Genomic DNA, 26,743 nt, shown 5'->3' on the forward strand with positions numbered 1-26,743 from the left:
TGTCCGTGCTCTGAGCGCGCATGAACAAACCATCCAGACAAACAACAGAACACTACAGCCCTGCATTTTCTAGCCGAATACACTCCAGCATGCTGTGTATTTAGCGTTGACCTCTCTCTTTCCTTGGCTTCTTCTTCTTTTTCCTGCAGAACTTGCAGCGTGCCATCACTCCTTTATGCACACCCGTTTTTAACCCGTCCCTCATTAGCTGTGTTTTGATGTACTTCACTACCCCCACCCCTCCCTCCTCCTCCTCTCGCCCAAACACATGAAGCCTGATGGTATGCGCCGGTTTAGAAACCATTTTCCTCACTTATTAAAATGAGACAATGTGTTTATGATTGCCCCCCTCTGGTGTGTCTCTCTTCCCTTTGATCCGTCCTCTCTGCGTCAGCCTCAAATGTTAGATATTCAAATCTGGTTACATTTATTTTTGTTTCCTTTACAGCAGATGGGCACATCTGACAGACTGACTATTAGGTGTTATTATTTCCCCTTTTTTCAATAGACGCTACTTCATACACTACACATGAAGCTTGTTTTGATTGAGGAGGTTACAACCATTGTCATGATGCTTTGGAGGCAGGCGAGAATACAAATAGACAGATTCTGAATTAGAAAAAAGAAAACTGTTGAAAGAGTTGTTTTTGAAAAGCAACTCAGGTTTGAAACAAGCCACTCCTCACTTGGTCATCCTCCTTCTGTGATGCCCAGTCTTGTTATCTCCGGCTGCCAGTCCGACAACCGTTAAGAAAAACAAGGTGTCTGTTTTAAACCGGGAGCCTCACACACGTGATGAGGTTGTCAACCGAATCGACCATTTTATTTATGAAACTTAAACAAATCTGCAAATCTCTGAACCGTCGACAGTCACAGGAATTAAAGAAACGTTGTGATATTGTTAACATGCGGCTTCCATCTGGAAGCAACCGTCCAAAACAAAGGACAAAGCTCAGAACAGATCTTTATTTAGAGTGAGCAGCTGAGGTAGAGTTTAGAGATAATGACAGAGAGGCCACGTTAAGATGGTTTGGTGAAGTGCTGAGAAGAGTAAGACGTCAGAGAAGCTTGATGGATGTAGTAAAGGAGGACGTGGAGACGGTGGAGGGTGCAGCAGACCGGAGGAGATGGAGGCACAGCAAGCGAGCAGCACAAAGACAAACAGGATGAACATGTACAGCAGTTCATGTGATGACCATAGATCCTAAAATATTTATTTGGATGTAGAACTAATATCTACACCTTTAAGATGACCTCCAGCGGGTTGTAAGTGTGGAGGAGCTCAGCATTAAGAGACCATTGTCATCCCTCACACACATTTACACCAACGGAATGATAAAAATGTTAGATTTAAGAAGAATCTCACCTGTTTTACCTGCTTCCCCCAATCAGTTAACTCACACATGCACCATCTGAGGACTTGATGTGCAATTTCACTTAAAAAAATCAGATTTTTAGTAAAAGACTTTAAAATAAAATCACATAACTTTTACACATCGTGACTTTGTTTCTGAAACAATTAAAGACATTCTGTCTTATTATAGTTGGAATTCCAATTTATATATATATATATATGTAAGATTTCATCACATTATGAAAACTGCTACAAAACTATCTAAATACATATATTAAATATTAAAACAATACATGATGAGACATGTTTTTTTTATTAAATTGAATTACCTCTCTTTCTTTAACAATCTCAGTTTTTAATATTTTACCGGGATCAGTGTATTTCTTCAAAACGTTGGTCCCTCAGCAGACAGATGTAAAAACAGCTTTCTGGAGTCAAAGTCTGTACATTCATCATCCTCATCATGCTGCATTCTGAGGCTCAAATATTGATCCAAACATATTTTCATGATACCAGAAAAAACAAACAAACAAACAAACAAAAAGGAAAGGAGAAAAGGAGCTGATAAAAAGAGTAAACAACCCCTGGTCCTCCTGGAGCTGGACATCAGACTATGGATTTTATATATATATATATATATATATATATACATACATATATATATTTATATATATTTATTTATTTTTATATAAAGTCATTAATAAAGAATTAAATAATATAGGTTATAATTTGTCCCTGTAAGAATTTTATTAAGAAAAAACAACTAGAATGTTGAATTTTCATTTTTTTAGCTGTTCCTTCATATTTTTTCATTTTGTATCACAATAGTTTGTATAAACAAATAACAAAAAAGGTGAGTTGTAAGTATAACAGTTTAGTAAATTATAAAATATTTTCCATTTAGATGTGATTCCACATGTTTGGTATGTGTCGATTAATTTTGCGGTAATTATTTGAGGTTTTTGCATCATATTGTTATCTTTGAATTGTATATTTTCACTGCTGGAGGTTTAATTATAGATTTATCAAAGGAATTCTTGACAAGTTCTTGTTAAAAAAGAGACCTATATATATATATATATATATATATATATATATATATATATATATATATATATATATATATATATGCAACTTGGTAAATCTGCTGAATTTTTTTACATTCTATTGGTTGCATTACATTTAATATTGCAATAATTGTTTCATAAAAGTGATCTTAATATTTACCTTAAACAAAACTTTACAATTACTATTATTTTCCTGTTGTTTCTGTTATCAGACAATCTCCTTCCACCTCGGACAAAAACATCCACCCGGAGTTTATTATTTATTTCATTTATTTATAATTTGTAATCAAATCAAGTCATACTTAAACTGAGAATGTGGAACGTGTTGCTGAGGAGGCTTCGCTGAAATGCTACAACTCACACAGGTGAACGTTTTTGCTTTCAGCTCCCGATCAGTGACACGGAGGTGACTTCAGTTTCATCATATTCACGAGTTCAGTTGGTGATTTCAAGGCTGAAACATGCATGAGACAAACATCCATCCTGAACGTGGTTTACATGTCTGCAGGAATGTGACAGTCTGGGCTGCGAGTGATTTGTGGAGGGAGACGTGAGTTGTGGGTAAAGGCTCGAACAAATTGAGTGGGGCAAGTGGAACAAACCCGACTGTTTATTTGATGGTGTGTACTCGCCATGCTCTAAATTAGACATCAGCAGAGTTTCTTGTCAGCAGCGGAATCTGAATGTGTTGTGGGCAAAAGAGATACTTAAATTCGATTTACGTGCTCTAACATGATTTAAATGAGCCTCTTGGCTCGCCCGGACAGATTGACAGTGTTGTCTTCATCGCCACTTTGTTTTATTTTTGGCTGTTTACTCTGCCTCTCTGCTGTCATCCTGCGCTACCACTTTAAAGGAGCTGCTTAGATCTTCCGAGATCTGGGGAGAGTAAGCATCCTTTTATGTTCTAAGTGTTTTATATGACAAATATGAAAAGGGATTCAGGAGGGAACTGACAAGTTTTGCGTCGCCCCATTCCTCAGCTGCAAAGAGCTGTGCAGGGAGAAGTCAAGCTTGCGATCTGATAACATTAGAAACCGCGCCGAGCTGAGCAGAGGCGGAGGCCCCCTCTGCTCAGGGTCCTGCTGGGTCACTGTCATTAAATGCAACTTCAGGTACAAACAAAAGACATGTCTGTGGAGAAAATTCCTGAAAATGTAGCAGCAGTGAAGCTTGCACACGCTGACGTGTGCTTGTTTGCCCAGAAAATAACCATTTGGTTGTGCAGTGCAAGAAACAACACTTAAACTCATTGCTGGTTTCAGCTTTATTCACTCTGGCTGCACAACAACAGAGCAAATAATATGTTTGGGAATGAATATTCAAAAAGATTATATCGTTCGTTAATATTTTAAATTGGAATCGATATGAAACTCTTGTGCGGTGTTAATGAGCTAAAGATACAGAGAAGGTCTGTGTGCTTTTATTTATTGAAACTAAAGACATGAGCTTTTTTTTTTGTTTGTTTGTTTTTGCATGTGTGACATCTCACAAACATAAATAGAAGCCGAAATAGCAGCAGTCTTATTTATTGCTGGAGGCAACAAACGTGGATGAGCTCATTTGTATTAAAAACATTCAAAATAGTTGTTTCTCTGATTTGACATCACTTGTGATTGGATACTTGCAGGTTTGAATCCCAGCGCCGACAGGTTGCCACTGTGGGTCCCTCAGCACTGAAGAAGTCCCGTGTGATTCTGAATTCCCTGGAGTGTTGAGCGTGTGTGACCCTCCGCTCAGGATTCCTCTTGCCTTCATTCCCGGTCAGTTGGGTTTGACTCCAGATGGACAGAGAGACGTAGAAAACTACACTGCATCTGTCAGGACTTTTAACCAAGTTCTTTCAAAACACATTTCAAATACATTTCCTGGAGATTGCCACTTTAGACAATTTTCTTGACAATTACGTGTGGCCACTATAAATCGGCATATCAAGATCTCTATATCAGGTCAATTGCTGCATTAGTTTGTGGACAAGATAAGAGGAGATGGAGTTCTTCATTCATTCGGCGGCGTCCTATGTACGATGGCAGATGTCGCAACATTCCAGGCAAAACTCCAGACACTCGGTCGGCTCGCAGCAGGACTCGAACAAGACTGAGTGGCAGTGGGCGTGACAGTTGAGCTCCTCCACGGGCGCCTCCTGGATGGCCGAGCAGCAGCGGGCGCAGCCACGGCAGCAGCAGGAGCAGAGGGCGTGGAGGCAGGAGGAGCAGGCCTCCAGCACACCCAGCAGCAGCGCCGAGCACTGGCAGGACAGGCAGGCCAGCAGCAGGTGAAAACACCGGTCTGTGGGGCAACACGCAAGGCTGGTGAGATGCATCAAACATCCCATCTGAGGTCAAAACAAAGCTGCCGCGTGTTCTGAGAGCTTGTCACACTCCATCAGATTGGGGATTAACGACTCTATTAACCCCAAATTAATCTCCAGTGTGTTTGTTTGTGGTGCCAGCCAGAACTTAAAAGAGAAACCATTCTGCAGCGGTGATCAAGTGTGATTGTGTTTACTTAATCACGGTGCTTTGTTCAGTCCTCGGGGGAGAATAAAAAAGGCCACGGAGGCTGCCAGTGATGAACAACAACTCGGCGGATGCTGTCACATGATAATTGTTCTGCTACCAAAATTAGGTGCAGATGAAATTGCATACATTAACCCCGGCGGTGTGTTGCGGAGCATCTCCTGCGATCCTTCCCATTGTATTATTAGGAAGCTGCTGTTTTCATCCTCACAAGGACCTGATAGTGTGTGAGCGCATGCAAATAGAGCTGTTTTATCCTGTTTACTCAAGGAAGCAAATGAAAAGGAGAAGGCAGAATTCCCTGGGGAGTGGGGTCCAGCATTTTCCTGCGTCGCTGCTCAAATTATCCACCCCCCATATGTAACTTATGCTAATGTGTGAGTGTAGATGGGAAAAAAAGCAGCATTATGTGTGGCCACTGTATCCATTCAATGCATACCTTCATAGGGATAATAACATGAACACACTCATGAACAAGGAGTGGCCCATCACACGCTTTGATAAAACTCGCAGAAGTCTGTTTGGGAAAACTTTCAGGAGCCGCAATTATAGAGATGATTGATTGTCCTTTGTTAACAATTTAGGAGACCACGTGTTAACACCACCCCCACCCCCACCACCACAGCCACCACAGCCTGTACAATAAAAAAAAAAAAAGTTGGGAAAACCCCCACACACTATATATGAAATACTATTTCTTTATTAAATTCTATAATAATGGCTTCCTTTTCTCTACAAACTCTTTGGGTTTATGCACCGTGTCGGGACCTGCTTCAGCTCGCACCGTTTCAAACTTTCATTCACCATTTTTTCACCACAAAAGATGGAGTCACCTCTGATTCTGTCCACTGCTTCAGCAAAGCCCGATACTATTTTAACTCTCCTGGTTCACTCTTTTTGACACATTCATCTTTCTGTTTAGCCTGACACTTCCATTTGTTTTCTTCCACTGCTTGGATTGTACGCTTTGTCTATATTGCAGACACATATTTTATCTCTTTTAAATAAATGATACACTTTTAATGTAAACACTGAAACTAGTTGTAGTAGTCGTTGTTCATATTTTTTGTGACAACAAATTTGGCGATAGGGATATTTTTCTGTGAGGGTCTCACCTCTCGGATCATTGGTGCATACCTTTGGTAGGAGGCCTTTTCAATTTCAATTTGGTTTGACGACTGAGGGTGAGGTTTTTGTGGACTTACAATGAAATAACAAGTCACTAAGTGAACCAAATTCAAAGAGACTGACAGACTATAATCACAAAGTATGTCTATGCATTTTCTCATTTTTCCAGGTAGTTGACATGAAGGTTGATGTGACAGTTTGTTCCAATCTAAAATAGTCTGCAAGGATGATTCTGATGAGTGAGCCTACCAGCAGCTGTAGCAGGCGTTCGGTGTGGTCCAGCCACACCGGCCCCGCTCCCGCTCCTTCTGCTGCTCTGCACAATCATTCTGGAGCTCTGCAATTCACTCTGACTTGTGGAGAGAGGGGGGAGTGCTGAATCTGGGACTGTCAGACCACATCGAGGACACTGGAGGTCAGTCTGAAACAGTGCGGCCTCCGTTGTGCTCTCTGTCAGTAAAGCTGCGGCAGGAGGCGGCTGAGCTGCACACATCAGAGAATACAAGTTTGTTTAAACAGAACGGTGTTGGACGCAGACATTTATACATCTTTCTCAATAACTCAGTTACTCCATTCGGATTTGTTCATAATACACTAATCAAGAGTGTCAGGAACTGACTGTGGTGACTGTATTTTTTGCCGTCGGCTTCCACTTACTGCTGATGAGTTGAGCGTGAGCGGTATTTCCTTCTGTATCGGGGGCACACACTGTACGGATTTCCTGGGCTGAGCTAAGAGACATGCAACCTGGGGGCAAATAAAAAGGTGTCCATGTTAGCCGAAGAGTGGTCAAAACTCAAAACTGAAAGATAAATTACATTGACGGTCAGCAGAAATAGCTTCATGTAGTTTCACAGGAGTATTTTGTAATACTTTGTCCTCCCCCTGTTGCTTTAATCTTGATTCCGGGACTTTGAAACTCTTCCTCAGTGTTCAGATTTCTCGGAGAAACATAGGAACATGTCTGTATATCAGGAGTGAAAAATTTAAACTTCAAAACAAATATTCTTTAATTACTTAGAGGCTTGAAAAGTTGATTGTTGTCTAACATGAACCGAGTGGATTATTTACAGTTTGTCTCATTAAAGCGGTCAGTACTTGCCTTCAGTCTGGCTGCTGTGTGCCTCCCTCCCACCAACAGATAAATTCTGTCCTGGCAACATGTCTGATGCACATGATGGCTCGGGATCAGCTCAATCAGTCAACTTCTTCTGAAGCCTCCTGCTTCTGTCTGCACCAAGGGAGGCCAGGAAACCTCCAGCAACACCCTGCATGCCGGCATGAGTCACTGCCCAGGACACAGTGAGCTGTCCTGTGTAGCAGTGTGTGTGTGTGTGTGTGTGTGTGTGTGTGTGTGTGTGTGTGTGAGCATTGTTGTTGTTCAGCATAATATAAGAAACACTCCCCTTCCCAGCAGATGTCTCGGTGGCCCCTTCGAAAACATGCTGATCCGAGAGCAGCGAGGCTGGCCGAGGCCTCGCTGTGTGACTTTAAGTTGCCTTCTCTGTTCTGCCTTTAGTCACCTAACACAATGGAGACACATACCCCATTAGTGTGTTATCTCAAGATTGTATATATGCAAAGGCTTGCCCTGCATGCACGCAAAAGCACCCACACACATTCATACACACACACACACACACACACACACACACACACACTCAGACAAAGCTGTAAAAACAAAATTCTGAATGGAATTAATTCTATTACCAATATGCACCAATTCTTCTGTGATGCTTTTATCATTTATCACCACATGGTATAAGATGGATCAAGACAAATGATTTGCCAAGTTTTGCATTGTTCATAACATTGACCCATTTACACACACTCACACACCAATGAAAACTGCAAAGCACTCAGTCCATCCCAGAGGATTCAGTTTGTTGCTCAATTCAATAAAAGGAAAGGCGGGGGAACAAACTAGCAACCTTTCAATTGAGAGACATCAAATCCTCTGTACAAACCCCCCAAAAAGGAAAGGTTTTCTTATCAAACAAAGTTTTCATTTCCTGATTATGTAATTAAACTTTAGGTGACCTCCCTTAAGGTTGGCCTGTTGTGTAGCGATTAGTAGTTTTGCCTCACAGCAAGAAAATCCCTGTTCGATTTCAAAGGTCTTTCTGTCTGCAGTTTGTGTGATGTGTCTGTCTCTCTGTGTTGGTCCAGTGATTGGTGATCTGTCTCAGGTGCATTCACCACCATCTTCAACCTCTCACTGCAACAGTGTACAGTTCCCACCTGCCATAAGACCTCCACCAATATTCCAGTCCCCAAGAAGAACCCAGTGAGCTGCCTGAACGACTTCTGCCCGGTCGCTCTGACCGCCATTGTAGCAAAATTCTTCGAGAGACTCATCATCAGTCACATCAGTTCTGCCGTCCCTGCTGACCTGGACCAACATCAAGCAAACAGGTCAACAGAGGACGGTGTGATCACGGCCCGACATACAGCCCTTACTCAACTGGACCACAAGAACACATACGTAAGGATGCTGTTTGCAGACTTCAGCTGGCCTTTAATACAGTTATTCCACACAAACTGATGGTGCCCGGTGTGGTTCACCTGCTGCACTGCGGAGGACAAGAGGAACCGGCAGTGGGTTGTGAGGGCGGCTGAGGAAATCCTTGGGTCCACACGACCTCTCCTTAAAGACATTTAGAGTGACCGACTCCAGAAGAAGGCCGCCTCCATCTATGATGACCCCACCCACCCTGAGCACCACCTGTTCTTCCCTCTCCCCTCCGGTAAAAGACATGTGTATTAAAAACCACAACAAACCGCCTCAAGTACAGCTTCTACCCGCAGGCTGTGAGAATCAGCAGCTACAAACCTTATTGTGTATTTGTGCATTGTAAATGTATCTATTTAACTTAGAACAAATAGAGCTGCACCTTAGCTTCTTTACATATGAAATGATCACAAATACATCATTGACATCCATTTTCCAAACAAAGTATTGACAAAGCCTGTATATCCTAAATTGCTCTTCTTAAAAACAGCCTTCATTATCTTACTCCTGATTACTTAAATATCTTACAATGGGATTTATTTTTCTTATTACAATGCTTTTTACTTGTCAAATTTAATCACGGTGACAGAAATTCTCTGCTGTGATCAAATTCCAGCCTCAGTTCTCTATATTTTGTCTGTTTTCCGAGTTGTCAAACCTCCTGGGTCTACAAATAAACTTGAGTATTCAGCATAGCAGGTGTCCTGCTGGGCCTGCTGCTGGAGCTATAGGGGGGGTCGGCAGGGTCACCAACATTCAAAGTGTTGTGCCAACATGAATATTGATGCAAAATGTCACGGTGATCCTGCAAATATATTTAGAATTTATTTTCTTTTCTCACTAAACTTTCAGAGGCAAGTCAGTGCAGCAAACAGTCTCCTGTTTTCTATTGTGTTTCTCTGGTTGGCAAAAGCAGAACTCTGGTGTCAGTGCTGGGGGGACAATTCACCTGTGAGAATCACACTACAATAGATAAAGTGAGAAGTTAAGAGGTGAATTAAAGAGAGGGAGGGTGTCAGGGTTCGAATTACAACGTGGCTTTCGGGGGAGCCCTATTTTCCGATCAGACCTCTCATGTTTGTAGAATAGGTATGCCGCATGTTTTTAGAGCTCCCCCTAAATTTTTCAAATTAGGCTTTCAGGGGAGCTCAGGTCCCTTTCAGGGGAGCCCAGCTCCCCTTAGCTCCCCCGTAATTCGAACTCTGGAGGGTGTTGATGTTAGAAAAAATGAGCCAGGTGAGAATTTCTTCCATACCCAAAGATGAAAGAGGTTAGAAGAGGTTAAAGTATTAAAGTAACCAGAAGATGAAGAGGGAGGGGAGGAATAAAGGTATTTTAATGAAATGAGCAGGGGGAGTGGATTGTTGTAGTATGGGGATGGATGGATGTCGTGACGGTGGGTAAAAGAGGAATGAAGATGAAATGAGGACTGGGTATGGAGAGGACTGAAGAGTGACCATGAATGAATGAATGAATGAGTGGGAGAGGGTGGAGAAAAGCAATCTGAGACAAAGATTGGAGGTAACGAGGAGTCTTTGTGAGGATTGAGGGAGTGATCAAGACTTTGTCCAACTCCTGAGCTTAACAAATTTACCCTATAAAGCATTTTCTCAAATGTATTGTTAAGCCACGGGTCTGCAGATGATGTATTTATTGGGACCATGATCTGTTTTTTTTTTCTCTCCCTCTTCTTCTCTGATCTCTGCCTTAGTGGATAGGAATCAGCTGTTGATTTAGTCCGATGCTCCTTTTTTTTCTCCAGAGGGTGTAGGGCGGAGGAAACAGGTCACTTTACTGGTGTTCTCACGAAAAAACAAAACAAGATTGTTTGCTTAAAAACTGTCTTACCATATGGAAACATGCATGCAGAGACCCTAAAGAGCCGACTGATCACTTTCACATGATGGCATCGTCGTTCCATGATATTGATGAGAAGGGGAGCAGAGACCAGCCCTCTCCTGCTTGCAGCTGTTGACTAAGTGCTGTCAAAAGTGCTACATTGAAAAGCATGTTGACTTGCCTGCCTCACACTGCGCATATGGCACATCAAAGGGGCGTGTGAGCGAGGCTGTTGAAGTTGTCTGAGCGCCATGCTAACTTTTCCGTCAGTACGCGTGCCACGTGGGGAGGCAATCGGAAGAAAGAAAGTGTCATCTGAAGGGGCTGACAGCAAATCAAAGGAAACCCTGAGAGGCAACAGCAAACTTAAAGCCAACACGTTATGAGCAAAGACAATTACTGACATTAGTCAAAACAGGGAGCGGAGAAACTCTTTGCTTCTGTGTTTGGTTGTGAAGTGTACAGTCACAGTTTTACTTCATGGCGCGCTTCACTTGATGAGACAATGTTTGCTTTTTGATTTTTCACACAAAGGCAGCACATTAAAGTAAACCAACAAACTCAGTGATCATCAGGACACTACGAGTTTTTAACATTGACAAAAATGGTATAAAATGAATTATCACTTAATTATCTGGCTATGAAAATACTAACTAGATTACCATACGTGAGAGTCTGTAATCATTAGAAATAATTATTGACTTGAATGTGTCCATGTAAGGAGGCTGATGCATTGTACTAATGATGCATTGTACTAATTTCAGAGTAGGGGACAGTTTCACTGGCTAAGGGACAAGTAGTGTTGTATTACTGTAGCGTTGAAATACTTTCACATCAGTGTTACTTTTGGTGTCAGCTTGTTTTTAGGCTGCTGTCTTATTCTTGTAAATATAATACAATATATATCTTTACATTATCATTACCTATGACACACATTGATACATAACAGTTGGTGGTCAAAGGACGGCACTATGCCCAAACTGATTGCACATTTCAAAATCTTTTTTTTTAATTAATATTACATGTGTTCAATAATTTTTATTTCCTTTGTATGATTTGCGCAATGCATAGGTTCATTTTAAGACATGATAAGAGAAAAATGTTAATATTATGATGTCCCTATTGTAACAATCTTGTCAATATAAATGCTGCAGGTTTTATTTATACTATATGGAATAATATGTAAATGAGGACAACCCCCAACCCTCCCTTTCCATAAGCACTGTTTTGTGTTTTCTTACACACGTTTTTAATTTCACAAAGGTATTTTTTGGTGGATACTAATAGAAGAACTGGTACAACATTCTGATGATCTGCGATGTTCAGAAATTTACTCATAAACTGCCTGAGCTGCTCTGCATAAGGCCTGTAATTTTATCCACGTCACAGTTTTTATTGTAGTCATCTCAGTGTGATTGAAGAATATTACAATGAAGTGAGTGTGAATCAACACACATATGTCACATTTTTTTTATAATCAAATGCAGTGCTAGATGCAAAATTATTGATAAGTCTTCTGTAAAAGATCAGCACCACGACCACTGTCCTGCTGGATGATGGATTATATGCCCCAAAAAATACCTCAAATATGACTTACTTTAAGTAATGGTTGTATTTTGAAAAATGTGCATGAGAACTACTTTCATCTGCAACGTGCTTGTCTTCATATTTTTACAACTTTGAGTTAAATGCATCAGGTGCGCAGACCGCATTTACTGTATGTCGTTATTTACTAAATAAAATAATCTAATTGAATGATGAAGGTTTAAAATCCTGTGATGGTTTTTGTTGGTTGTTGTTTCCAAGAAGTGGAGGCGAAACAGCAGCGATGTTTCAACACAGTGTCAAAATCAAACAGGCGCAAATAATCCAAGAAAAGTACTTTATTCTTTTCCTTGTAAAAATGATTTGAATACTCAACATTAAGTGTAACAGACATAACCAGATGAAGTATATTAACATACTGAAGGAAATACTTTATATACAACAGTAAACATGTATTTATTACACGAATAGGGACATACATATTTATATACATTGTTTTGAAGATACTCAGAATTGATAGGAGTCAATGATCTAAACATGGAAAACAAAGCATAAGGCATGCTAAAGATGCCTTTAGTTTTCAGTCAAATGAATTGTGGTATAGATCATTTTATTTACAACGAGAAAACAGAAAAGAGGAACCGCGCACACTGTACATTTTCAACTATTTCGCTGAGCGACACATCCTCTGTCTTTGTTGCAATTTGAAATTCATAAATCGTCTCGAAGCTTTATTACATCACATTAACAAAACATCAAATCATTTCTTCTGCCGTGATAAATTATTTCGATTATTTAGGCCTTAAAAAATGAAGCTGCTTGAAATGCATGAATGGTTGGATTTGTTCATTTCAAATGTGACTGTGCGCAAGAGTTGTATGGAGGGTCTGGCGTGACTAAACTACACTGCATCTGAACTCGCTTAGAGTTCACACTGTCAGGTGTGGTGATATAAAAACTCTAATAACAAATAAAAAAGTAACACTGACTTCCAGTTTGTCTTCCTGTGCACCTCTACTATGGTCAGAAAAGTGGCCTGCTCTAGACATTCAAACAGTGACGGACACATTGTTCATGTATAGCGATTTACAGATGAACCACATAATACTCGACAGTCATAATTTTGTGTGTGTGTTTGTTCAAATACTGTTACGAGGAGGTTTCCAGGCTGTGTGGCACTACATCGGACAACATAATCATCTCAGCTGCACTATTTGCCCAACATCCCTGGATGATCAGTGGGAGCTTGCTTTAACATGATTCATCCTTGTATTGACTATATTGACCACGGAGGGTCATTCAAGGTCAAACAAATGATCTTGGTGGTGTTCGGTCATGTCGTGCTGCAGGCCGATGGACTTCAATGTCGGCAGCAGACTCTCCTGGTCATTGAGATCTTCGTCTTTAAAGAGAATTGGCCTGACGGAGGAAAGGGATTCAGTCATTTCGACAAATTTCGTGAGCAATATCAATCATTTTGTCGTCTTTCGGAGATGATCTCAGACAAAACTCACTGCTGGACTTGTGGAGAGAAGTCGCTTCTGACGCTGTCTGCTGCTTTGTTCTCTGTTATTTGACTCTGTGAGTTTCTCTCCTTCTTGAATCCTGGCAGCGACGCCTCCGCCAGCGCCGTCTACAAAGAAGATTGATCGACAATGAAACAGTGAGCACGACTCAATCACATCCAGCTCGTGTGATCGGTGTGCTGCCGATCAAAAGGTGCACTGACTCACATGTGCTCACCTGTAAAGTCGCATTCAGAACGGCGCCGTAAGCCAGATGAGACGAGACGTTTTTTATCAGTGACGGAGTCCTGCAGAATAACAGAATAATGGTTAATGTGCAGCGCACACATCTGTTGTATAGTCATTCAACAACAGAAATCAATGATGGCTATAAACACACTAATGAAAAAGTGTCAGTTTATATTTTTCGTGTCATATTTAATTTTATTTAATTTTATATTATCATAGCCTTTGCTATTGCAAATGTCACCATTCTCTTTGTGTCGTGTTGCATAAATCAGCATCTTTGAGTATGTTTTGTAAATATATTACAGATGCACAATCTTCTGAGGCTCCTAAGACTTTCTTCTTTCACGTAGAAATGTGGTAAAAAAGAAAATTAAAAAATCTACTTTAGAATAAATCTAAATAGTTTAGTTAATCTACAATTGTCTATTCTAGATTAAGTTGAAAACTGTGTATAGTGTGGAAATTTGCTCAAATTGTATTCAAATACAGGTAAATCCACTGTTGTTAAATTGTAATTGAGCAAAAGTACAACATACACATTTGGTCAAATTATTACTTTTGTTTTAATCTTCTGTTAACTGCATTGCCAATGGAAAACGTATCATTCAATCTATTAAATATCGAAGCCCCTTTCTCAGACAAACTAAATTAAATCAAATAATTAGAAATAATCTACTTACAAAAACCCACACAATGGTATTATTTGTTTGTTAACAAATGTAAATATAGTTCTGTGTTAAAGAAACCATTTTTTTTTTTAGTTTAAAAATATTTGAACAATAAAGACATTGTGGGAGAAATCAGTGGTGACTCTAAAAGTAGCAAAGTAGATGAAAATTGTAATCAAGCATAAGTGCATATTTCAAATGAAAACCCATAAAAGCAATGTAGCCAAAAATGACTATTTAATTAAAACAATCAACAAGAGAATTTGTAGTTTGTTTATTCCATCCCTGTCAAGTAGCTCTGTGGGTCTTAGATCCATGTTTCAAACACCATAAGCTCTTTTTATTCAAGGGCAAGTATTTAAAATGTCAAAACTCTTGTGAAATTTACACTCAGACATGTGATGACAGTGAATGTACTTTACCCTGCAATCTTCTGAGATCTCCTCCGCTGGTACTCCACCTCATCCACCGTCCACACGGCACCTTTCACGTTCTCCACGCGCACGAAGCACTTGTGCAGACTCAGGTTGTGGCGGACTGCGTTCTGATCCAGAGGAAATCAGAGCAAGGGAGCTATCATGGAATACATGCCGTGTAAATAAGGTGTGACACAGAGTGAATCAACTTGCGAGCGTGATACCTTCCAAGTGGCGGCGTTGCGTCTGAAATAAGCAAACGTCCTTGTGAACCAGTTGTAAATCTCATTGAGTGTCAGTTGCATGTCTGACGCTTCTATAATAGCCTGCAGATAAAGAGGGACAAAAACTTGAGCTGCAGCTTTAAATGAAATCCAGAGGACGAAATAGCTCTCTTTGAGTTTTTACGAGTAAATGGTCCATATATGTGACTTCTGCACTTTTTTGACATCAATGCAAACGAATGACACCTGATACATGATTGACTGACAGATCCATTGAAATTACCCTGCATGTACTTCACAACCAAATCCAAACAAAATACAACAATTATAACACATGACCTAATATACCAAATTCAGAGACATACAATTCAGTCTTTTGCTAAAATCAGTAAGTCATTTTAGATAGTTCAGATAAATCTCTGAATGGTTGCTCACAATGAATCAAATTGTCCACCCCTGCATTGAAATGTACAAGTTCACCAAACAAGTAAAAACAGAGGTAAAGGAAAGGAAAAGAAGATCTGAATAACTAAACTCAATGATGCATTTGCAAAGGGATGGTATGAAAATGCAACCATGGTTTTATCTCTTGTTATTCTTTCAGACTCCCTGAACGTACCTGTCGAATCAGGGTTGCGTAGGTGAACGGTGGTCTGATGTCAGTGTTCTTGTAAAGCTCATATTCATTTTCTGAAAGAAGACGCAAGAGTCAAACGTGAAACCTGCAACCTATTGCCGTGTTCATTTCCTGTCTGAATAAACTCATAGTTGCTTTACCGGAGGACAGAGAGAACACCAAAGGATGATGCTGGCGCCTGATGGCCCCAGCACAGGACGTGTGAGACAGCAAGTCTTCCTCACATCCCTGCGAGGGAGAGCCAACGGGGTCCAGGAGCTGGGGGGACACCCGGGCTGTGTCTGACGGGCTCAGCGAGGACAGGCTGCTGTTGTTGGTGACGCTGCCGGAGCCGAGCTGAGTGCCACAAAAGCAGATGTTAACAAAGGAGCCGGGGGACGGGGGGAGACTGACAAGGAAACAAAACAGGGAGGGAGATTTTTAACTGAGTGGAACAAAATGATTTGATCCGCCTCCTCAGAGGTGATTCTACTAATATCACAATGGTGGGGAAGCCAATTATTGTTAATTATAGGGTGAAATTGTTTGGTGACTGTTGCGATTACAGTGCAATATTTGCAAGATTAATAAACGATTAAGCTTCCACATAATCAGAACATGTCTGCTGTCTGAAAAACACCGTCTGGAGCCAACAGCTGGAAACTCCAGCTCCTCACAGAGCAGGGAGATCATCCACAGATAGAGATAGAAGTATTATAATATGAAAAAGCTCCAAAAGTGTGTTTGTGATCCAATCTGGAATGTTTCAGGGAAAAGTGCAGCAGGTCAATTATAGTGCGGCAGCATCTTCATCAGTACTGGAGAAGATGGAGTTTCCGCCAGGTAAGTGTCAGTCTCACCACGTATTTGGTGTTTTCCTCTCAGATTTACGCCTCATTTGCTTGACCCCCCTGCCGTGAAGCCGGTCAATCTACCTGTAGCTCACGCGGGTCAGCAGACAGATCCGATGGCGGCGTCTCAGCAGGGGCAGAGAGCGGCTGAGCCTCCAGAGTGGGCAGGTGCAGGTGAGCCATCATCGCCTGCAGACGCTCTCGCTCTTTGCAGAGCTGTTAGAGGAGATGAAGGGAGGAAGAGGAAATCAGAGCGGATGGTGTCCCATCAACATCATTGCACGGGGGTTATTGACATGGAAAGCAGTGAACCAAACACAGCAAAAGAAGGTTTTCTGCGGGTACATTTCTGGCATAAAATTCTATATTTCAGACTACTTTCTTTGAAATTGCATAGGAGGTGAAATAAAAAAAAAAAAATCATGACGTTGTCTGTGTAAAACGAAGTCACAAAAAACTAATGTCATGTATTTAACCAAAACATAATGAATGTATCTTCCCGCTATAATGTCCATGGAACTATTCATTCTGGATGAACTCATGAACAAATAGAATTTAAAGCAGTTGGAAAAGAAAATGTAACATAGCAATTCTGAGGCTGTGTTTTGGACACACACACACACACACACACACACACACACACACACACACACACACACACACACACACACACACACACACACACACACACACACACACACACAGAGAGAGAGAGAGAGAGAGAGAAAAGCTGCGTGACTCTGACCTGAAGCTCGAGCTGCTGAACCACCTGCATCTGGACTCTGCACTGCGCCGTGCTTCTGTCGTCTAGATTGTGTTCTCGCCTCATGTGCCTGAAACACACAGGAATAATCCTCTCCTCAAATATCGGGGTGTCGCTCATTTCCTAAAGCTACGGCTGATTTTCAAAATTGTAATATTTATAATGAGGCTCACGAGGAAGGTTGATACAGCATACATTACAACAGCAGGAAAAAAGAAGCGGTTTAATTTTTTTTTTTCTTCCAAATGGTACTTTTCTCCATCGGGGAATTATTGGTTCAGTGCAAACAGTGATTTACTGTTCACAATGACTTCTCACTCACTGGCTCAATCTATATGCACTGTATGATCGATACAGAGGAGTGAAGATGAGGTAAAAAGCATGAGGATTAAGTTAAAACCCACTTGACAAATTGACTGAAGTTTTCACAGATGGACTCACAGCCAGGCCAATTACACACCCCATGACCGAAGAGGACGTGTGTGGCAGCGGGATCGCCTTTAGCAGTGCTGAAAGAGGCGAGAGAGAGAAAAGACAAGCATCTCATGATGAATTTGGGGGTGGGGGGGGGGGGGGATCTGTAGCAGCCAGACTACAAAACAGCAATGAAACAGATAGAAGAGTGTTTTGTTTTCTTTGCAGACAGCGTGAAATGACAGAGCGAGGTGGAAGGGCGCACTGAGAAATAAACGGAAAACTATTTACTTTTGATTTGGGACATGTACTGTAGTCATGTAAACTTTGTCTTTGCTGAACCACTTCGGGTGGCGGAACACAAAGCAAACAAACAATACAAAATATATCGTCCCAAGGGGAATTAAAAGAGAAGTCTCAAAGCAAACACCTCTCCACCATCGCCTTAAGAGAGAGAAAATGTCGACTGATGACAAGCCTTTGATGTTTGCAAGAAGTCAGAGTGGTGATGATGTGCTGCAGGCTGCATGCAGCTCCAGCAGACAGATCTCTCACCATCCTGCCCTGCGAGGGGACAGAGGCTGCTGGTCACCGCTCTGTCTCTCCGGGACTTTAGGGGACGCTAGCTTGGGGGCAGAAGAGTCTTGATTGCCCTTCACTGAGGTTTTTTCTTCATTATTCCCCAAAGTGAGCTCCTTCCATATCTGCTGTATGTCTGCAGGGCTGAAACAAGCTGAAACAACACAGAAAACACAGAACACAGCTATTTTTTTTGTTTTTGTTTTAATTGTTAAGAAAATAAAAGAAACGTGGAGGTTGCATTTGCAGAAATATACATAAGCTGTAAAGTGGCTTCCAAAAATCATGTGTTAATTTTTTTTTTTTTTCTGAATGCTTGATTTCAGGGGAAATGTTGGCCTTCGCAGCAGTATCACACCTTTTCAGCACACTTGTACAGTTTGAGGAGGAACTTTCACAGACGTCAATTTAAAACATCGTGGAGAGCTAAGATCCTTTTGTTACTTCATGTAAACGCAGACAAAGTTGATTATGTAAAGATCATCCCTTATCATCTTCATGATGAAGAGAGTTCCTAATCAACACTGGCTGCTTGTTTGGGGCACTTTAATAATTTTGGAGCTGATGTCACATGATGGATATTACACCTACACAAAACATATTAACAGACTGTGTATTATGATTCTTTCCTTTTCTCACAATTAATCGACCTTTAGTTCAATCTCAAGGGCGATCCGGGAACATTTCCACAGCTGAAAATGGATGTGAACAAAAGCTGATAAAGGGACGTTTTGTGTGTAAAAACCTGGCGAGAGGGCAGGGGAGGACAGCGCTGGCCTCTGAGCGCGGAGGAGCTGCTGCTGCTGAAGCTGAAGCAGCTGCTGGAAGATGAGCTGCTGCGCTGGCAGCTTGAGAAAAGAGAAGACAAGAAGACATTTCAGATTAAATGCTCACGCTCTCCTTAAATGTGTTTTAAGTAATATCAAGTACCTGCCTTCTGTAATATATTCTGCATTAATTGAAGGGCCAGGCGTGTTAATTAATAATATGGTCTATATATCGACTCATCATTACAATACCATTGAAAAATAAATGATTAGTTCTTTTTCAGTTCTTCCGATATATAAACGTATTATTATAGTTTGCCATACAATGTTGTAGCAGTTTCTTTTTGCATGTTTGTATGTTCTCCTTGAGCGCTGGGTTTACTGCAGGCACTCAAGCTTCAACACAGTCAGAAAACTTGTGTTCGTGGCAAATTTTACCAACAAATAAAGTCATAAACAATGAAACAAGGAAGGCTTTATATATTTCAGTTCACCGTCACTGTAATAAATCTAAAATATATAAAGCAAGTTTGGATTAAACTGCGTGTGAAATTGGTTTTCCTATTCAATTTATTTTACATGCACTTGTCTGAATATGGCAACATTTTCTTAAATTATATTTCAAATACTGCGCTATTATATTTCTTATGAATAAAGACCCCATTTATTTGTACTTACTTCTTTAATTTTCTTGCTGGACTGCTGCTGAAGTAGCTGAATCTGTTGCTGTTGTTTCTTGTAAAAGTCTTTCAGATGTTGCTGGAGGAAAAATGGGAACACGTTTCCTCGTCATTCACAGATTTCAAATCACAAAAACTGCAAGCACAATATTCCTACTTCTTGTCAGTCTTTCGTCAGAGCCATCCACCACTATTGCAACTAATGAGTCAATTTATTTAAAGATCAGTCAGAGGCAAGAAAGACAAGAGGGGTTATTTATAAGCAGACCAGATTTCACAAAAAAGCAGCTGAGGAAACAAAGACAACCACACTGAAAGTTTACATGACTATAGCAAGAGGAGCAAAAATGTAATTTGTGTACAGGACTGAATATACATTTTAAATGCAGTTTTCCCTGTAAAGCTCTGGAGGAAACATTGTATTGAGTTATAAAGTCTGCTTAATGAAACTAGAAGTTATATTTGATTGCAATATGTCTCATAATTACAGAATAAAACCTTTTTTTTTCTTTGTTTTTTTTTTAAATACCGGTACACAGCTTTAGAGTTCGGCATTCTGAGGGGGAAATATGATAAATCCAAAAGCAGCATAAAAAGAGCCACAATGTAAAGTGATAAGTGACCTTTAGTCTAATTGCAGGCAAAAATCTCTTATCAGTGGTAATATAGCTAATTTGGTGGAATTATTCTGTGCTTGAGTGGCTGGTTTGGTCACTGTGGTACCATATAAGTGGGCTTGAAAATAGATTTCTACATTTGAAAATACATTTATTTAAAAAATGCAAACAGAAGAAAAAGTATGACACTCTCCGGCCTGTACGACCGACAGTACAACGGTGTCTGCCTTTATCCAGTGAGTGTCGCCCATGCAGTTGCAGGACCTGCTGCCATCAATACCTGCTGGAGCAGAAGGGCTTGCTGCTTCTGGTGGATCAGAGCCTGCAGCTGGTTTGGGGACAGAAGCTGCTGCATCTGCTGAGGAGCCATCATCGCCAGAAATACCTGCTGGGAGAGAAAGAACACAATTATAACAGACCACAATCGACAGCAGAGTCAAGGAGTGGAGTGAGACTGAAGGTGAGTGTCAGGTGATAAACAGTAATAACCGTCCAATGGGAATCTTTCCAATTACACAACAGTGTTGTCAACCTTTTGTGAACATCATCATGCCGGATTGTGTCATTGACCCTAAATGAAATGGGGAGATAGGACGAGCAGTTAATTAGCAACACAATTTCATGCTTGTTGTGGCTCTTAATAGAAGTGTATGGGTATTAATAAAGGCAAACACTGGCAGAATAATAACTGATCTGTGCGCCGTTACTGATGGAGAGACAAATAGCATAGTGATTGTCTCCCTTTGTAGTCAAACAGAGGCAGCAACAATTGCCATGACTGTATTAAGACACAACAAAAGATACTTACATATTCAACATGTTGCAATAGAAACCTCATTTATACATAAATACTAGTGTCTGTTGTGATATTGGAGTAACATGTAATAATATCTCAGTCGATTGCAAGGTGTAATGAAAGAAGAACACACCAAAGGCGTCAAAACTTCGACTGTGTAATTTTGTGGTCAGGCCATTGAGATAATGTCCCACATTTGTTTTTTTCAATTGTGAAGCCAGAGAGGATGGCAAGAAACCATTGAGTCCACCTCAGAGAGGCGGCTGGATGTGTCTCTAATACAAAATTTAATTCTAAACTTAAATCAAGTCAGCTAAACTCTTCCTCTGCTGAAAAGGTCAAATTAAAAAGTTACATCCCAGCTACGAACAAACACTGTGTAAAAATGCTCACATCACACATACATCCTTTTTTTTGTAGGTAAGCAAATTATCACATGACGTTACAAAAGGAGATTTATCAATAATAAAGACGATCCAGTTTCCTTTTGAATACTCTGTTGTATGCCATTTTAAAGAAAACACTGATGCACAGGCGGCTTCATTATCATGCTTTAGAAACCACGGAGAGGCCATTCATGATGTGTGGACCGAATGCTATAGTTAGAAAAGAAATGCATTACAGATGGAGGTCGCTCCTTTTTGCAACCACAATAAAACCAGTCTTCACCGTAAATAATCTTCACGTGGAAATTTTCTCTGCTGTTTGCAAGTTGAAAAATATTCATATCCCAAATCTTTATTCTATTCTGATGAGCACAATCACACCCTGACAATCAGACAGTGTTGCAGCAGCACAGCTAAGACATTGTCACTTGATATAGTTTTTTTTTTTTTATATTAGCTGGAAATACTACAAAAAGTAACATGTTTAAGCATTCACGTCACACAATTACACTGCTGGCAAACTTCTGCAAGCTCACAGAAAAGTGAATTTAAAAAGAAAAACAGAAGCGAAGGGACGAGATGAGTGAACAAACCGAAAGAAGCAATGTTGGCTGAGTGTTCATTATCTCAGCTGATCTCTTAGATTCAGATCATCAGGGACAGAATTGCAAGAGACAACCATAAAATTATTTTGGGCCGTGCCTATTTGCCTTTCACTTGCATCTGTTTGACCTCGGTCTTTGCACAATTATTCTGACTCACAAACTAATAATAAAGGCAAACAGGAGTTCTGCGTGTCAACTCCCAGTTCAGATCACATCTCATATGAAACCTCTGGCACTGTCAACAGAGCTGCAGGCTCTGGGTTTGGTGTCCTGTCAGGCGATATCCAATATGGGCCAGCAAGCTTTTTCTCCTGACATCTGTTTGCCTAAGACTGCATAAAGAGGAGGAGGAAGAGTTGAAGGACGAAGCACAAGTGAATGAGGGGGAAGAAACGGAGTCGCGTACCTGTTTATGGTGGAGACTCTGCCAGTTTTCAGCACTCACTCCACTGCAGGAGTCCCCATTAGACACTCTCTCTCCTGCTCTATTGTTGGTGTGACTGAGGAGGCTGCTGGCTGCCGGGGTTTGACGAGCAGCCGTGGGACTGAGAGGAGACTCAGGCATTTCAACTCAAGTCCTAAAAGAACATCAGCAAACAACAGATAAGTTGTAAGATGCAGACACGCGAGATACATTTCTTCAAATTGTGTGACCTCATTGGGCACAAATTAGTTCAAAAAAACGTGGATGGTTTTTTTTTTCTTCTTCTTCTTCTTTTCTTTTTAGAACCTGCCAGAATACACATCTATGTGTAGTTATAGGTTGTGGGATTATACTTTACCCTTTTCAAGCAGAACTGCATTTTTCTCTAATGAAGATAAAGGACTTATAATAGTGTTTAAAATTCACTGAAGTGATGTGAATGCAAAAAACAATCCAGGTGAAAAGTACCTTTCTCAATGCCTGTACATGGAGATGTCACTGTCTTAATGTTCTACTTTTACCTCATTTAGAAAAAGTTCTGCAAATATGGCTTCATTTTAAATTAAGCACAAGTGTCATGTTATTGGAAAAAAACAATCACACTTATTGTATATTAAAACTTGTCAAATTTCAGAACATCATGTCTCAAATCATCACCGCAGATTGCAGACAGGACATTTACAAGATTACACGTACGGCAATAAGAGTCCATGATTATGTGTAAAGAATATTTTGCCACCTTTGTATTATATGTAATAACCCCTTTACTTTCTGTGCAAAGTATTAAAAAAATTATATTACGTGAATAAGCGATAAAACATACAAGTAATTATTTCATAAAACGCAGGTAAGAAAAGCAATCTAACTTCATGGAGCTAATAGCTGATAAAATACACACATAACACTTTAATCACATCATCATCTATTAAAAAACAAAGCGCTGTGATGCCTCATCCTTTGACAAATATAGTATCTTCAAGCTGCTTACCGTTAAGGTGAAGAGTTGAATTCAGTGCAGTCAGGCAGAGTTTTTGTCTCCAAGTCAAGCAGTTTTCTGGTGAGGATGGGAGATAGCTGATGGAGTTGTGCATCTACCTGAGAGGGAGGAGTCAAAGTATCAGTCAGTTAATATGACACAGAGGCTCACAGTCAGTTACCAACATATGAAATACTGACAAAAAAAAGAAACAGATCAACTGAAGTCACAGAAAATGTTCATGTAATAATTAAAATGAAAAAGTAACAGCACTGAACAAATGTGTGTTTCTATACCTGCATAGTTTTGCTTTGCAATGTCATCTCAAATACACGTATTATTATTATTGTATTACATTGCAAAACCTTAAAAAAAAAGCCTCACATATATTAAAAGGATGATGTGCATCACACACAAAGCATGAGTTTGTGGTTTCCAGCTCCTTTGCAGCATGAACTCTTGATGCAAGCAGTTTTCTTTGTTGATATTCATAGACTTAAACAATCTAATAAAATATTATTTTAAAGATGCCTCAAAAACAAGCATCATTGATTGTCCTGAATAAAAGAAAAACCTTTATTTTATTTTTGAGAAGACAAGTATAGTAACGTTGTCCGTGACTTTATTTAGATATGCAGTATCTGAGAGTTTTGAACAACAAAAGGCACTCTGTAACTACACAACTGTCAAACTGTTATCAAAGAGCTATTTACAGTTGTTTCTGCTCTTTTATTTGAAAAGAACATCAGTGCATCTATTAAAAAAACAAATAAAAGTGTTTTAATTTGGGTTGCTGATAAATGCAGTGTACCCTAGAGTGTAGATGTCTATCCACACTGACAAACAGCACTTGAAATAAAACTCCAGACCTGTTTAGGACATGATTAACGTCATAAGCCAAAGACATTTCTGCAATATAATTTCTTAGTTATAAAGATTGTTGTTTATTTTCTGTTTGTTTTATGATTTTTGCATGTGTCATGGTTTCATGCAGACTGCATTTAAGTGAAGTGAAAGAACCAAACGGTCAAAATGTGATATTATACTAAGGTAGGAGCCAAAAAGACCAAATTATATCATTTCCAGCTTTGTGTGCACACAGTTTAGTAGTTTTTGCATGATAGAAAAGTGATAGAAAAACGTGATACTACTGTATAATTGATACACAGAACAGTAGTACAGGCTGGCACAAGGTACAAAATAAATAAATCATGAAGATGTAAATTATTGTTGTACATTTATAAGAACAACATCTGGTAGAAAAGGCCAAAAAGACTATGCATATGCCTCGAAGAAAGAAAGGATTTAGGAGCAATTAATGAGTGAATTGTAGATATTGTTACTAAGGTAACTTTCTGCCACCTACTGGATTAGTATTTATCTGCCCTTCTGTTTGTATTCGACTCAAAAGGAACTAACATACAAATGCTGCATTTTTTTTTTTCAGAAACAGGAAAAACCTTTACAAGTCATTGCCATATTTTTTATTGCCATTTCATTATAATGTTGCAGGACAGGTCAGGGATTAAAAACCCAAAGTTGCCTCAGGACACATGATTTATGAAATCTTTGCTGACAGGACACATGCGCCGGCAGCAGTGAAACCTGAGGGGGTGGGATCTGTGGTGCTATGAACCTGCCGTCATATGACTCTGTCAAGATGGATCTTCTTGCAGTGCAGTCCAGAGATCGGAGGGTGACTAAGACGCTTTCTCTCATGCCTCATAAGCCTGCCAGTCTCGCTGGACAAAAGCAATGTGTCATCCAGGGAAGGGAATTCCCCCGACTAACGCCCAAGCTCCAACAACGACAGTATAGTTGTGTCCAGTCTCAAGGAGCCATCTGATTCCTGTGTGGTTCCTGCAAAGGTTATTCTTGATCCAGCTGCACCAAAGACTCAGAACTGGTCTCCCTCATTGATGGGCAGCCCATTAACATCCGCGGCCACACTTCACACTGGCTCACCTTCATAAATCAGTCGTGAACAGAGAAACCGTGCCAGATACAGTTTCTCCAGCTGGGGTCCTGACACCTGAGGTGAGAAACTGGTCCTCCATGACTTTTTAAATAGATCCTTGGTTTAGTTTTTAGCTTCCTCGAAAGGGTGGAAATTATGACATCCTTAATCAGGGCAATGTCGGAGAGTGAGGGCAATGAGAGTTCCTCTATGTTCTTTGATGAGCATCAATTCTTGTTTTTTAAAGAATGGTCAGGGTTTGTGAGGGTCTTCCCACAAGATATAATAGCATCTGTTATTGTTTCAGTCCTTTTCTTCTCGATAATGCTGCAGTCCTCCATTTTAAATGCAGCTATAAAATCCTCTTTCTTTGTGTGAAGTGTCTCATGGATATTGACTTTGCTTCCTCTCCTTTGTAGTCATTGTTTTCTTTTTATTGTAACTTATGATTGTTAGTGCAGCATTGGAAATATCTCATCTGTGACAGTTCTTAGATCCTCTGACAATATGGACCAAAGCAGAATACTGCAGAACAGTCTTGCATGCTTTTTATATTTGTCTTATTCAAGGAGGGCAGTGCTTACCATTTGTTACAAGCGTCTTACTCAGCAGTAAAGTATGCACTTTGTTTACTCCTTCGAGATTAAAGGTGAACCACCTGGGCCGGGCGATGGCACTTTGCCACACTAGCAAGATTAATACAGTAAATAGGTCCTGATAAGTGTAAGCAGATAAAAGAATGACTGTAAGTGGAATGGCTGTTTAATTTCCCATATCAAACTTTTACAGTTGTTTCACCGTCAGAAAGTCACCAGTTGGTCAACAAGGATACTTTTAGAAACCCTCACTGCATAAAAAGGTCAATAGTTCTGTTATAAATCTCAAGTGACCCATTGTGGGTCAGAACAAACAAAACCGAAATAGTTGCTGTGGTAAATCTCATGTTTTATCATTATGACCCTCTTGGGAAATCTCAACAAACATAAACCAAAAGAAATATATACTTGAAAAAAAATGTTTTTAAGGAACTGCTGTAGTTTCACAGCAAGACATCTAATCTAATTTTAAGTAATCTATAGTTTAACACACAAAAAACTCAGCAAGTGTGTGATACTTTGCTCTCTGGAGCTTAGACCACTGGACATAGTTTAAGTCCCTTCTGGCCTATTTATAGTGTTGGCCCTTGCAACAATGTCATCTGTAACTCGACTCCATCTGTTAAGTCAGAGCATGTTGAATGTCAGTTGCCAGAAGCAGAAGCACCACAGTCATTTCTCACTGACTGT

At 40.2% G+C, this 26,743-nt stretch overlaps 1 protein-coding gene across 1 annotated transcript; it reads right to left on the minus strand.

Moving 5' to 3' along the window:
• Positions 1-14,804: 14,804 nt before the first annotated feature.
• LOC308137000 (forkhead box protein P4-like) lies at positions 14,805-22,665 on the minus strand (the record flags this gene model as incomplete). Its single annotated transcript, XM_080505556.1, has 12 exons — positions 14,805-14,930; positions 15,027-15,128; positions 15,646-15,716; positions 15,804-15,999; positions 16,578-16,709; positions 17,239-17,326; positions 17,661-17,765; positions 18,226-18,403; positions 18,995-19,097; positions 19,695-19,775; positions 20,594-20,698; positions 22,507-22,665. 12 exons carry the CDS (start codon positions 22,663-22,665, stop codon positions 14,805-14,807), a joined length of 1,446 nt encoding a protein of 481 aa, XP_080361682.1.
• Positions 22,666-26,743: the final 4,078 nt, after the last annotated feature.

The sequence above is a fragment of the Blennius ocellaris genome (genome assembly GCF_963422515.1).
Source record: "Blennius ocellaris genome assembly, chromosome: 11".
NCBI lineage: Eukaryota > Metazoa > Chordata > Actinopteri > Blenniiformes > Blenniidae > Blennius > Blennius ocellaris.